The sequence below is a fragment of the Pituophis catenifer genome, unplaced genomic scaffold (assembly GCF_029215685.1).
Source record: "Pituophis catenifer annectens isolate HBS135680 unplaced genomic scaffold, rPitCat1.0.hap2 SCAF_6, whole genome shotgun sequence".
NCBI classification, from domain to species: domain Eukaryota; kingdom Metazoa; phylum Chordata; class Lepidosauria; order Squamata; family Colubridae; genus Pituophis; species Pituophis catenifer.
The window spans coordinates 54,027,468-54,042,269 of NW_027256886.1; the positions used below are offsets into that span (position 1 = coordinate 54,027,468).

Genomic DNA, 14,802 nt, shown 5'->3' on the forward strand with positions numbered 1-14,802 from the left:
GTGTACTGATTGTTTCAATCATTTTTACCTCAATCAGGTCATGTTCAGCCAAAATTACCTTTCACTGTACTCTACTGTGTTATACCACTACTGCATTTTTTCCATATTTGTGCAAAACCACTTTTTGTTCAAAAAAATCTGTTTATCTTAAAAACCCATTGCTTATCCAGATTGTTTCTGCATTTCCAAGAAAAGTGAAATATGCTCAAAAATAAAGGTAGCAGTTAGTTAATAAGTTAGCACTTTCCCAAGTTATATCTAATCAAGCATTTAACTGATCTCTGTGATCCTCACTTGAGGATCTATGCTGGCTGTCTAGGTTTTCTCATCCTAAACTAGTCCACACTGGAGCTACACTAGCAGAAACAAGGGATATTTTTAAAAAATGATCTTTATTAAATTGATTAGATTTTTCCCTGATTCTTGGAGTATGATTCCAAGTGAATTTCTCAAACTCCTGGGATAAAATATATTGCTATTAGCAAACTTGACAGATATTAATCCTGATAATAGTCTTGAATGAATGTTGTAAAAAAAATCACCATTCTTTTTTCAGTGTTTTAAAGTTGTTATCAAACCAGTTTCAGACAAAATTGGAAGGTCTCAACTGTATGCAGTCCTTTTTTCATATTTATTTTGAGGTTAATTTGTTCTGCACAAGTGATGGTAGCTTCTCCATAAAGGGAAAGTTAACTGCTTTACTTAAGTAATTATTCATCATGACAGGAACTGAATCAGAAAGAGATAAGATTTTAACTGTAAAATGTGGTAAGCATACATCTTTCTCCTCAACCTCTTACAATCTTCCAGTTTCTATGAAAACTAAATAAAATCAGGAAATGCAAAACATTAACATTTTCCCCAATGAAATGTAAAACCTGATCTCAAAAAATCAATTAAGAAAATTTTTACAGTTCTTCTATCTTAGCTGTTTTTAATAGCATAGCATGATTTTTTAATAATGTATGCACACTCTAAATGCTAAGAATCAAAGGGATGCTGTGCAATCTATTTTATATTGTAGGTTTGCAATGTTATATTCAAGATCTAAGATACTGATTTTTTCTGACAAATGCTGTTAATTATATAATTTGAATGATTGATGTTTATTTTTCAGTGAAGTTTTCATTACTGAGTCTTTCACCCAAGTTTTTTTTTTTTTTTTACAAATGCAGGAGAAACACTGGAAATAGAAAAAAAACCTTTCTTGATGCCTATCATAACTACATAACATCCCTAAATTTATATTTAACAATGCAAAGTGGCATTCCTGTCTCAAACCATAATACTTTGATATATAAATTAAGAAGACAACTAAGAAGTCCACATTTATTTTAATTAAAATAACATTGAGAATATGAAAAATATATTTCCATTCATTTTTACTGATTTTTTTATTTGTATTTGAATTTATTAGCACTTTCTTTCCAACAGACAACTATTTAAAAAGATACTTATTCACTGGGTAAAAGACTGCTGGAAAAAGAATAGATATGTTAAGTTCAATCAGGCTATTTTCTCAAATATGTTAGAAGAAAGGTTTATGAAAATCTGAAACATCAATTAAAAAGTCACAACAAAATTCTAGGTTAGATTTTTAAGTTTATTTATCATTGAAGTTAACACATAGCAGCAAGTTCTGTGTTGGCTTCAATTAAAAACAATCACTAACATTGCTATTTCAGCCCCAAATTGAAGTCAACCCACTCTTACTACAAAGCACTTGGTTTAAAGGTAAAGCACTTACCCTGAAGACAAGAAATTCAGAAGGAAAGGAGGAGTGACTGATTCCTCCACAGATCATGTATATGAAATGACACTATATAAATGTTTCAAAAGGCAGAGATTACCAATACCAGAAAGAGCAGTGTCTATACAAAGCAAGGAAAAAAAATGCTCAGCAAAAAGATTACTCAAATACTTTCAATTTTAAAAGCCTGTTGTTTCAATACTACTGTGGCACTCATTGTAAAAGTAGACTGCAAATGGCTTGATAAAACTGTGCATTCAAGTAGAATCTACTGAAAATAAACAAAAGAAAAATTCCCAGCATAGCTAAAGACCCATGACATTTATTCTATATAAATCAAATTAAAACATACTGAATCCAATAATACTACCAGCAATAACCTCTGCCATCAAATACCAATTTTAGACTGTACAGCCTTACAAAGTCATTTATTTATGGAACCAGAAACATTGCTTTAAACATATGCTTTGCAGGCCATATCCATTTTAAGGTATAAGGTTAGTTAACATAAAAATCAGTTTTGTTTTTGACTGAGATGTACATGCCACTCAAAGATACCTATAGAATTTATTTTTTTATTCTTACCACCAAGTGATCTGTGACATACAATTGAAATTTTAGATAACCAGTATTTAATTTCCAACTATTAGTTGTAAGTTCTGTGCATGATCAGTTTGCATACAAGTAAGGGTTTCATGCTTTCATTTCTAGAAAACTTTGTTAAAGAATTCAAATTCAGACTCTTAAAGCACCAATATTATAATCTGTTATCAAATCAATGCAAAACACCAATTAAAACCATATTCAGGTTTTGAACTTAACGTCGTACAGTGGTCCAACCCTCTTCATCAGTTTCATTTTTAATGCGACGAAGGGCTTCTCGTTCTTTTTCTGTTCTCCAAGCTTTCTCTTTCTCACCCTCTTTTTCGCGTTCTTTGGAAACAGAAGGACCAGGAGTAGGAGCAGCAGGAGGTGGTGGTTTTCTAACTGTTTCACGTTCTTCACGTTCTTCCTTTCTATCATCACCACGCCTCCATGAGCTCACTGTAAAATAAAAAGCAATATTTCAGCTTTACTTCATTCACTAGGCTATGTAATGAATCAAAATCCAGAAGAAATAGTTTAATCTGATTAGAATTAAAACATATCTTGAAGGAATTTACAATGTAATGTTTCTATTACAGGAAGAAAAAGTACTGAAGCATAACCACAGAACAAAATTAAGGAATAAGAAGTAATTCATGTTGAATTAATACATTCTACAATTTAAGACTATAAACACTGTACTACCAGCAATGTTTCAGAATACACTGCAATTCAAAATTAAGGTTATACGTATTACAAAAGCTGGCATTATGAAAGTACAAACTTGAAGAAAATAATCATGGCATTGTAGAGTAGGGAAGGACAATTGAGATCATATGGTTCAATTTACCATAAAGATTCTGTGCATGAATTCACATTTAAGTATTTATGATAATGTCTATATTTGTCATTTCAGACTATTTCAGTAACCCATCAAGATCATTTTGAATTTTTTTGTTTTCTAAAATTTTCATTATTCTGTCCCATTTTTGTGTCATATGAGTAGTTGAGTTTTTTCTAGTTCTCCATACAAAGTAATTCATACATTGAACAGTAAGAAAGTCAGTTCAGAGCATCATGTTACCCCCACATGGACAGATAACTTTTTAAACCTCAACAACTGGGCACCCAATCCCTCAGAATGCTTCTCTGTCGTCTCCCGTTCTTCCATATCTCCTTCTGTTGAACTATACTGGCAAACTACTGCTTTATTTTCCTGGCCACTCATATAATATGGAATACTCAATTTTTGCAAAACAGCCAGTACTAGATTTTGTACTCCATAATAAAAGGGATAATGAAAGAGCCATGGTGGCACAGTGGTTAGAATGCAGTACTGCAGGCTAATTCTGCTGACTGCCAGAGGTTCCATCTTCACCGGCTCAAGGTTGACTCAGCCTTCCATCCTTCAGAGGCCAGTAAAATGAGGACCCAGATTGTTGGGAGTTAGATGCTGACTCTGTAAACTGCCCAAAGAGTGCTGTAAAGCACTGTGAAGTGGTATACAAGTCTAAGTGCTATTGCTGATAAAGTGATTTCTTAATATTTCTGCTTTACTTTTAAAAAGCATAAAGTGTTGTCTTTAACAGTGCCAATATTTCCAACAATGATGTCTGACAGATAAAATTGTTCAGATTCATGCTATATTGCAGTCTGTTTATAGCAGGTCTTGTAAAGATGAGGCAAGATTTGGTTATTTGGGAGTTTGATCCTATTGGTTTAAGAAAAATGCCTTGGTACTACAGTGGTTTAAAGCACCCTGTTATTAACACAGCTGCCTGCAATTTACTGCTGGTTCGAATCTCTCCAAGGCTCAAGGTTGACTCAGCCTTCCATCCTTTCTAAGGTAGGTTAAATGAGGACCCAGTTTGTGGGGGCAATAAGCTGACTTTGTATAAATATACAAAAGTATGAAGGCTATTGCTTAACGCACTGTAAGCCGCCCTGAGTCTCCGGAGAAGGGCGGCATATAAATCAAATTAAAAAAAAATAAAATAAAAATGCCAGTGTTCTGTCAGCTGTTAACTCAGCCACATCTGTATTAGATCCATGTCCCTCTTGTTGGTTAAGGCCTCCTCAGAGGTGACATGTGGCTGGGCCTTGGTCGTACTTAATTCTTGTTTGAGAGGGGATAATTCCACAATCTCTTAAGGGGGTAATGATTCACCCCCTTCTTGAGAAGCCATCCAATAATTTTCATCCAGTTTCCAATCTTTCCTTTCTAGAGAAGTTGTGAAGGTGGTGGTTGTGCAGTAGCTTCAAAGAAGTCTGAAAGAAGAGGATCATCTGGTCTCTTCAGTCAGGATTCAGGCCAAGGTATGGAACCAAGACAGCACTAAATGCACTTTAGGATGATCTCTGGTGAGGATGGGATGGGAATCATGCATCAATCCTTGTTCTTCTTAACTTCTCAGACGTTTTTGGTATCACTGAGTATAGTACCATTCTGGAATGGCTTTGGGGATTCAGATTTTCCTCCTTCTTCCAGGACCAGTTCCAGTTCCAGTTGGTGTTTGATAGGAAAGGAGATGTTCAGCCCAAGGCCCTTATTATGGGGAGTGCCACAGGGTTCAGTGATGTCCCCTCTCCTGTTTTAACATCTACATGAAGTCACTGGTGACGTTATTTGTTAGTTCAAAGTGACGTATGTTCTGTTTCAGAGTCTCTCATGCCATGGTTACCTCCTGCTTGGTTTACTGCAGTATGTCCAAACATGGCTGCTCTCAAAAAGTGTTTGGAAATGTCAGCTGATGCAAAAAGTGGTGATCGGATAGTTGCACGTACCAGTCAGTCAGCGCCATGTGGTATGTCTGTTCCGCAAGCTACATTGGCTACCAATTTGCTTCCAGATGTAATTCAAGCTGCTGGTAGTTACCTTTAAAGCACTTCATGGCTTGGGGCTGGACTACCTCTGGGACCATCTCTCCCAGTGGTGTCTATCAGTACTGTGAGATCCAGCAGGAGAAGCATGCTCCGGATCCTATCTATAAGAGAGTGCCATCTGACAGGGCCTTGGAAGAAAGTCTTTTCTGTAATGACACCTGCTCTCTGGATCATTACCTCAGAGATTAGATTTATCCTGAGCCTGCTGGACTTTTGCAAGGCATGGAAAATTTGGCTTTGTCATTAAGCCCGGGCTCTGTTAGTATACGTGAGCCCATTTCTTGGTCTTGGTAGTGTTAAATCAGCTGCTATGCTGTTTTATGTTATTTCTGATGTTTCTAAACTTGTTTTTATTACATTTAATTGTTTTTAACCATTAACCTCCTAGAAAAGGATGCATATGAGAAATACATATGAGATGGTTGTCCATATACATTTATTAAATATATAAAAACTAACTGGATACCCATGCTTCGCTATGAAACTATGTGATGGGACTTGATAAATTGACACTTAAAGCTTGAAAATTAATGAGTAATTACGATCGGCCTCTCTTCTCCCCTTCTCTCCCTCAGCCTTGCCCCACAGAATCCTTCCCTATCCTATCCCCTTCTCTCCTTCAGCCTTGCCCCAGAGAAGCCTGTCCTATGCTATTCCATTCTCTCCAATTATTTTCAAGCTGGAAGGGGAAGTAGAACGTCTAACAATTAGCATCAGTATGTGTTAATAATAATATAAGAAATACTAATGATCTGATGGTCATTTTGAAAAATCCTTTCTTAGTGAGCACCTAGAAGCCAAGAGGAACATACGTGCCAACTTTCAAGTTTGTAGACTTTACTGTTCTGGAGATTTCGTGATTAGAGTGTGAGTGGTTTTCCCTTTTATATATATATAGATAAATATACACCACCTGCATTTTTGTAATGGAAATGCATTCCCTGTTTCTGATAGGATTTATATAACAATAACAGAATTGGGTAGAAGTAGTCTACCTTCTTCCCGATCTGTTCTGGGTGGGGGTCCTCTCCTTTCTCTCTCTTCAACACGACCTCGAAGATCACGACCACCACGGTCGTCTCTAGAGTCACGACCACCTCTGTCCCATTCATCACGACGACCTGAATCTCTCCAACTAGAGGCTTCCTCAGCTGGTCCTCTTCTCCAGCCAGTGTCATCCCTTTAATTATAAAAGTTATATCAGTCCTAAAGAAAGGATCTTCAACTACAGGTTATCTGCAAGAGAATGACTTATCACTATTTTCATATAAATTGCAATTATCATTGCAAAAAAAAGTTTTTAAAAATGTAAGGGATATTTAAAATGCTCTTGGAAAAAATTAAATACAGGTAATTCTTGATTAATGACCACTTATGTAGCAAGCTTCCAAAGGTACAACAGCACTGAAGAAGTGTACTTATGAGCAGTCTTCAAAGTTTCAGCCATCCCAGCAGTGATTGATCATGATCTGGACAACAAGTTCACAATTACAATGGTTGCAACAGCCTGTTGTCATGTGATCACCACTCACCTTCACACGAGCAAAGTCAATGGGGAAACTGGCAAGGAAGATTACAACTATCTACTGCTAAGTTGCTCCTACTCCCACCGCTCTTTATCCCAATGAGGCTACACTCTGTAGCACATGTCCACCCAATGACATGGTAGCTGTTCCATGCCTGGCAGCAGCTACTCCTTGCCTGTTTGCCTTCAAATCACAGTAGGCACTTACCCAGTGCCAGCCTGCTTGCAAGCCCCCCCCCCCGACTTGTGACTTCCTGTCAGCTTCCCCATTGACTTTGCTTGTTCAAAGCTGGCACAAAGCTGTAAGGAGGTCCTTGCTTAATGTCTTGTGCTCCTCACTTAAGGACAGCAATGGAGACTGCAAGGATTGCTGTTGCTAAATGATGTGGTCATGCAACATTGTGCTTTACAACCACATCACTTAGCGACAGAAATTATCATTGTTAAGCAAGGGCTATCTATAAAATGGAAGAGTCCCTAAATTTTTGTGAGCATGCAAATTGTTTCTGTAATATTTTTTTTTTAAAGTATTTCCAACCCAGTGCAATGTTGAGAAAATATGTTAAAGGGACTCTAGATTTTGTCTTTACATTTTTGCTGTCCATCTGTCTGTCAATCAGCAAAGCACGTCGCTAAAGACAGAACAGAACAGAACCAAAGTGGTTTGGTGGGAAAAGGAACAAAAGAAAGATTGAATTTGAAATTGGTCAGATGAGGCCTGCAGATTTTAGGAGAAAATTCCTCCAATGGATCCAGAGGCAGGAGAGGTGTTGGTGACCACTCCATTCTAAGCCCCTCTCCCTCTTGGTCACACAATTCAAAGTGAAGGATATGAAACCTAGTTCATGCTTCCCAGTCACATACACATAATAAATGTACAAAAATAGGCAAAAAGGAAAGCAGAAGTACACGTACTAACATACAGTGGCAACACATACACATCACCCTGATTAGATTATCACAGAACACACGGAAGCAAAATATATGCATGCATCCCAATTAGCAACTGGAGAGTAAGTGTGTGCGCGCGCGCACACACACACACACACAGCAAAGCAACACATTATTCTGTTACATAGGCTATACAGATACTGTATATATATCCTACTGCTTATAAAAGGAGTGGAAAGAATTTAAGAAATCATCCTCTACATGCTTTCCCTATTTTGTTTAAAACTTAAGCCATAATAAAATACATTATTAAAGACATATCTTTATGGTTGATTAACAAATGCATATACTCACATATTTTAACATATATTTCTTGTCATAGATACCAGACATTCACTTGTCTATCAAAACTATCTTCTGGTTCATAAAGAAAAAAAAAAAAACACCACATGCTATTAAAATGTAATAAAGTCTAACCTAGGACGCCTAAAACGATCTTCCCGATCCAAGTCACGATCTTTGTCAAATTCTCGTTCCTTTTCCTTTTCATCACGGTCTTTATCTCTGTCCCATTCACGATCTTCTGATGGTCTGGAATCCCGTGGAGGTCCCCAGCTGTCTTCTCGAGCCTTTTCACGTTCTCTCCATCCACCTAGGCAGCAGCAAAACATCAACTTTTAGAGGCTAATTTCAATAGCATGTGGAATATCCGTTCCTGCATTCTTTAGCCGAATTCCCATCATTCCTGCAATGTCTTTTGCCACACCCCACAATTGTTCAGAACTTGACTGGTAGGACTAATATTTGGGAGCTGACAGATCTGTCATATGGAAAAATTGGAAAACTTTCTTTCCAGGAGTGTATTCTATGCTGCTTTTTTCCAATCAGAGGTAAAGCAATGAATATATGAAAGCAATGTGGCTTTCAGGTTTAACAAGTAGGAAACATTTCAAATAAATTTTAAAAAATTGTTTTGAACTTTAATTTAAATCTGTCTATAATAAATAGCTGCCAGACACTGTCATCTGGTCTAAATCGTAACTATTAAAGAAAATCTCATTCACAAATTGCCCAGAACATTATGATGACAGATGCAAATAAGACCTTTTCATAAAAAGCAGCTTCTTTAAGTGTGAAAAGCAAAATCAGTTTTAAAAATTTAAATACAGTATTTTTCAGAGTGTAAGACGCACTCCCCACCCCAAAAGTGGGTGGAAATGTCTGTGTGTCTTATACAGTGAATGTTGCCGAAGTCCCACCCTCCCGCATCCTTCGGCTGTTTTCGACCTCTGTGTGTCGTGTTCTTAACTTCCATATGCTCCATTTTAGACCCGTTCCAGGTTGCGGGGATCGCCATAGCACATTGCCGCTGATCGCCACTTCCGCGTGTTACGTTTTCAGCCTCCACATGCCGTTTTAGACTTGTTCCAGGCTGTGTGGATCACCACAGCACATCACCCCCAATCATCGCCTCCGCGTGTTGCATTTTCGGCCTCCGTATGCACGTCGTGTTTTCAGCCGGTTCCAGGCGGCCGCTCCCCAAAGCCTAGTGTTGTGGTCCGCCAGCAGCCTGCAGAACTGGCAGTAGAGTCGGACAGTGAACAGTGCACCCCTTGGGGTGCACCCGGAGGCTCCAGTTGGTCCAGAATGCGGCCGCGCGGGGGATTATGGAAGCGACAAGGCGCTCCCATGTGACACCTTTCTTGCGCGAGCTGCACTGGCTTTCTGTAGTCTTCTGGGTGCGCTTGAAGGTGTTGGTGACCACCTTTAAAGCGCTCCATGGCTTAGGGCCAGGGTATTTACGAGACCGCCTTCTGCCGCCAATAGCCTCCCACCGGCCAGTTCGCTCACACAGAGAGGGCCTCATCAGGGTGCCGTTGGCCAGACAATGTCAGCTGGTGACCCCCAGGGGGAGAGCCTTCTCTGTGGTGGCACCTGCCCTCTGGAATGACCTACCCCCAGAGATACGCACGATACCAGACCTCCCGACTTTTCATCGGGCCCTGAAAACACATCTATTTCATCTAGCCGGGCTGGCTTGATCCCATCCTTGCAGTTTTAATTTGTAATTGGTTTTAACTGGGTTGTTTTAAATTGATGGCCAAAATTATTTAATGTCTTTTAAACTGCTTTTAAATTTTATATGTTGTGTTTTACCATGGCTGTTCACCACCCTGAGTCCTGTTGGAGAAGGGCGGTATACAAATTAAATAAATAAACAAACAAACAAATTTGCATGAATTTGTTTACCTGGTTTACCAAATGGTCTCCAAGGTCCAGGCCTGGAATCATCTCCGCGTCTGGGACCTCTGTCATCATCCAGTCTTCTGGATCCTCGATCATCATCTGTGTTACGCCAAGGTCGTCTATCCTCATCACTCCTTGAAATTCTATCATCATCCAGCCCGCGCCTGGGCCCTCGGTCATCATCCAGCCCGCGCCTGGGCCCTCGGTCATCATCCAGCCCGCGCCTGGGTCCTCGGTCTTCATCTGTGCTGCGCCAACTAGGTCGGTCATCATCCAGCCCACGCCTGGGGCCCCTGTCATCATCCAAGCCACGCCTGGGGCCCCTGTCGTCATCCAAGCCACGCCTGGGTCCTCTGTCGTCATCCAGTCCACGCCTGGGTCCCCTGTCATCATCCATGTTACGCCAACTTGGTCTGTCATCTTCCAAGCCACGCCTAGGTCCTCTGTCATCATCCAAGCCACGCCTGGGGCCCCTGTCGTCATCCAAGCCACGCCTGGGGCCCCTGTCATCATCCAAGCCACGCCTGGGGCCCCTGTCATCATCCAAGCCACGCCTGGGGCCCCTGTCGTCATCCAAGCCACGCCTAGGGCCCCTGTCATCATCCAAGCCACGCCTGGGACCTCTGTCGTCATCCAAGCCACGCCTGGGACCCCTGTCATCATCCAAGCCACGCCTGGGGGCCCTGTCATCGTCTAAACCACGCCTGGGGGCCCTGTCATCATCCAAGCCATGCCTGGGGGCCCTCTCATCACCAGTTGAACGCCAACTGGTTCGGTCATCATCCAGGCCTTTGCTAGGATCCTTTTCTTCCTCTTTATCCTGTTTCAGTATTTTATCTTCTGGTGCTTCCTGGGTAGGCTCTCCGTCTTCTTGTGGAGTAGTAGACTTAGTCACATCGTCTTTTTGTATAGGTTTTTCATCATCACGTACTTCCCCACGCCGCCACTCTCTAATAAAACAAAGCCAGAATTTTATTTTCAGATTTACAAAACCAAATAATTGGGTTACTCTTGCAAATTACAGCTACACAACTATAAATTACACATGATTTCTCATCTCGAAAATTTTGTGAGCAACTCTATGTTAATACATACATTCATACATTAGGAAGTCACAAATTTCCATGGATGAGTATAAATAGCAAAATGTATTCTAGAAATCATAATACTAAACTTCTGAGACAATAAAAGTTATGGTTCACATGTTTTTCTGGTTTTCCAATAGAAAGAATTTATTTGTTCAATTTCAATATCATGAAATGGAATATTAACAAAACTACTATCTGCAGTTTACAGGAACTTCTCAATTAGATACCATGAATCGTATTCAGCACTTAAATAAAAGTGCTTTCTGCATAAGAAAAATATACAGGTGATCTCTATTTAATAACCAATACCTTAACAATTGATTGAAGTTATGAAAATCTCAGAAACAGTCCTTTACAGCCTATAAAGCACTTCTGACCATTGTAAAATACGTCATCACCACCTGCAGTCATGTGACCACATTTAGGGTGCTTGGCAACTGGCTCGCATTTACAACTGGTTGCAGCATCCCAGTCAATGACCATGATTTACTACTTTTCTGCCATTTTCTGGCAGAAAACTGCAAAAACCGCACATTGGATATGCTAGATTCACTTAACAACCTCATGGTTCACTTAACAACTGTGGTAACTCGCTTCATAATCATTGTAAAAATGGCTGTAAAATGAGATGACCTGCTTAACAACAGCCCCTAACTTACAAGCAAAATTCTGAGCCCAATTTTGGTCATAAATAAAGGAATAATAGAATAACAGAGTTGGAAGGGACCTAACCCCCTGTTCAAGCAAGAAACCTTACCATTTCAGACAAATGGCTGTCCAATCTCTTCTTTAAAACCTTCAGTGCTGGAACACCCACAACTTCTGGAGGCAAGTCAGATTAATTGTTCTAACTGTCAGGACTATCTATACAACATGATCTTACACACTACATGAGTAGTGTGAACTTACCAAAACATCATATGTGAGCCACTCAGTTTTAAAGTGTGTATAAACTAGTTAACAAAAGAAAAAGGAATCACCCAGAGCATTCTAAATCAAATGTTCCAGAATATTCATATATGGAAACAGATATTCTATTATGCACATTGATATGCTAATGTTTACTGGATTTCCATTGAACTATAGTACTAGTAATTTTATTTGTCTCAGATTCCAAATAATGTTATCATTTTGCATTGGTTTTATTCTAGTTTGAAACTTTTTAACACTTAGAAGCAAACATTCTAGTACCTAAACTTTTAGCTAGCACAGAATTCATACTAACCACTAATGGGTGGCTATATAAATATTTTGAATGAATGAATGCAAAAATGAATTACAAAAATTGAAATCATTAATATTGGAAGAATAGCCTACAGCGGGCCTGTCAAACTGGTGGCCCACGGGCCGGATACGTCACATGCAGGCCATGTCCACCCCGGCTCCGCAAAGGCAAAAAAGTCACGATACATTACGTGACCGAGTTTGACACCCATGGCCTCCAGATATTAAAGCAAAGACATAGAACAGTGTCAAAAGTGTAGATCTGAACAGAAAATAAGGATATTTGTTGGAACAAGTTGTAATTTTGAGTATTCGTCTCTGAAATGTGTATAATGCAAAGTCTGTATAAATATAAAAGGGCAGACAGAATCTATGGAGAAAGGGATGCCAATATAGCCATTTATTTAGCAAAATGATTCCAACCTAGAAGGATAGGACAAGTCTTTGTCAGATATGCCAATTTGCTTGAAATGGTTATACACAAAACTCAGTTGGTTATTGAATATATTAATAGTTCCCTGGTCTTATTAACTGTACAGAAAGAGAATCTTCACTAAGATTATTAAGGTTTGCAAGAATGTTCTGCAACGTCTAATGAATCCTGGTAACATGGTATTAATGGCCACTAAAATTGTTCCATATCCAGTCAATGTTCTTTGGATGACAATGTATACTCTTGCACAGGTTATCAGAATAAGAAAAGAAATGTTTATCTATTATAGTTTGCTTAAGTATTATTCTATAGGCTACCTTTCTGGGGGACGTCTCCATTCTGATTCCTGATCAGTAGTTCTTCTCCAAGTATTATCACTTTCTCGATCACCCCAGCGTGATTCCTACATTTAAACACAATAAAAAGCAACCTTAGGATAGTATCAACATGATTAGAAATACTTCATATTTTAATATCAATTATCACAATTTTTTAAAAAAGCACAGAGCCTATGAATGGTTTCAGAAACACAATCTGCTTCTAACTAGTTTGCAAGTTTAAAGAACATGCTATGGCCAGAGTAGACAATCAATTTTCTATCAAGTACTTCATCCCCGAGGGATGAAGCCCACATAAGGAAGCAAAGAGTGGGTGCGTTTCAAGACAAAAGTGGAGGGAGGCGTTCTCTATCATCCCCTCTTTTTAGAAAAGTTTTTTTTTTCTTTCCTAAGCAGAAGACTCCAAAGAGCAACCTGTAACTCATTCCAGACAGCTGAACTGGTTATTCAGTTGTTCTACAATTGTTCCAGTTTTCTTGAAAGACCATTGGATAAACATACATGTTCAACATAGATAACAGTGATTCACTTAATGTGGAATCTCAATTATTACTTACTACTTAACAAAAGAGAAATGAAAAGAGGGAACAAAGAATAGTAGTTTCCCATGGCAGAGTACATTCATCTCTCAGTAACATGTATGATATTTGAAATTCATTTCTGAAATGGTACAAAATGTAGATAAGAGAAACCATCATTTCTGTAATAAGGCATTTCAAATGAAACAAAGATTCAGATTAGAAAATGAAAAAGAACAAGGAAGAAATGATGTATTATTAAAAAAATGATTTTTTGTTAAAAAAAATTAGCTTGGTTTTAGGGGCAGAAGCTATTTTGTGAATGGGCTCCATGTGATATATTGAAGACATTATCTTGAAAATCCAAATCAGCCCATTTACTCAGAACTTGCTTTTTAAAAATTGATGCATCTTTTCCAACTTTTCAATGCAATCTTTTTTTTTTATTTAGCTTAGACCCATCTGACTCTCCAAACTATTTTTTCCAATTTTTAAAATGTGTTTATTTCTTTTTTTATTAAGTTATAGAGTATTATAAAATACAAAAGTAAATACCCTGTTTCCCCCAAAATAAGACATCCCCTGATAATAAGCCCAATCGGGCTTTTGAGCACATGGCAATAAGGCCAATTTATTTCAGGGTTCAAAAAAATATAAGACAGGGTATTATTTTTGGGAAACATGGTAGAAGAACCTTGAGGGGAAGGGGAAAGGGGAAAGTGAAGTGAGGAAAGATGGGGGGGAGGACAAAAAGAAGCATTGACTTCCGACTCTCTGTTACAGTAGAATAAATAATGTTTAAAATGTTATATAAATGTCTACCAATTCTTACACCTGGGAGATTTTATGACCTTGCCAACATTTTATTACAGTTAACTAATTACAATTAACTAACAACACACTGAAAAAAATAACTTGTAACAGATCCTAATGACAATCACAGTGCCTTTGGATCGTGTAATTACCACTCCGATGCTTGGCTACCATCACACATTTATGACAATCACAGCACCTCAGTCACGATTGCCATTTGCAATCTTCCCAACTTCTGATAAGCAAAGTGTCATCGCCAAACTAAACCTGGCAGAAGCCATTTTTCTAGTTCATCCTTGCCACACACTATGGGAGGAAGGAGGTTGGAATGCCTTATTAGACACAATAAAAATCTTTCTCGTGAGAACCAAGGTTATCTCCCTGGTGATGGGAGGAGGAGGAGGAGAAGAGTGCCTGAGGAGTCCACCGATTAACCTAATTGGCCAATGTGACCAGTGACACTTGGGAAAGGGGTTATTGCTGGTTTAATTATGCTAAAACTGCGGG

At 38.8% G+C, this 14,802-nt stretch overlaps 1 protein-coding gene across 1 annotated transcript in view; it reads right to left on the reverse strand.

The window, feature by feature from the left end:
- Window positions 1–1,365: 1,365 nt before the first annotated feature.
- The window catches only part of EIF3A (eukaryotic translation initiation factor 3 subunit A), a 31,687-nt gene continuing 18,250 nt past the window's right edge, over window positions 1,366–14,802 (reverse strand). The window contains exons 18-22 of the mRNA XM_070946467.1: window positions 12,944–13,029; window positions 9,885–10,831; window positions 8,112–8,286; window positions 6,214–6,398; window positions 1,366–2,794 (exon numbers count right to left, since the gene is read on the reverse strand). Of these exons, the coding sequence (XP_070802568.1) occupies window positions 2,568–2,794; window positions 6,214–6,398; window positions 8,112–8,286; window positions 9,885–10,831; window positions 12,944–13,029 (1,620 nt within the window). The 3' untranslated portion in view covers window positions 1,366–2,567. The remainder of the gene's footprint in view (window positions 2,795–6,213; window positions 6,399–8,111; window positions 8,287–9,884; window positions 10,832–12,943; window positions 13,030–14,802) is intronic.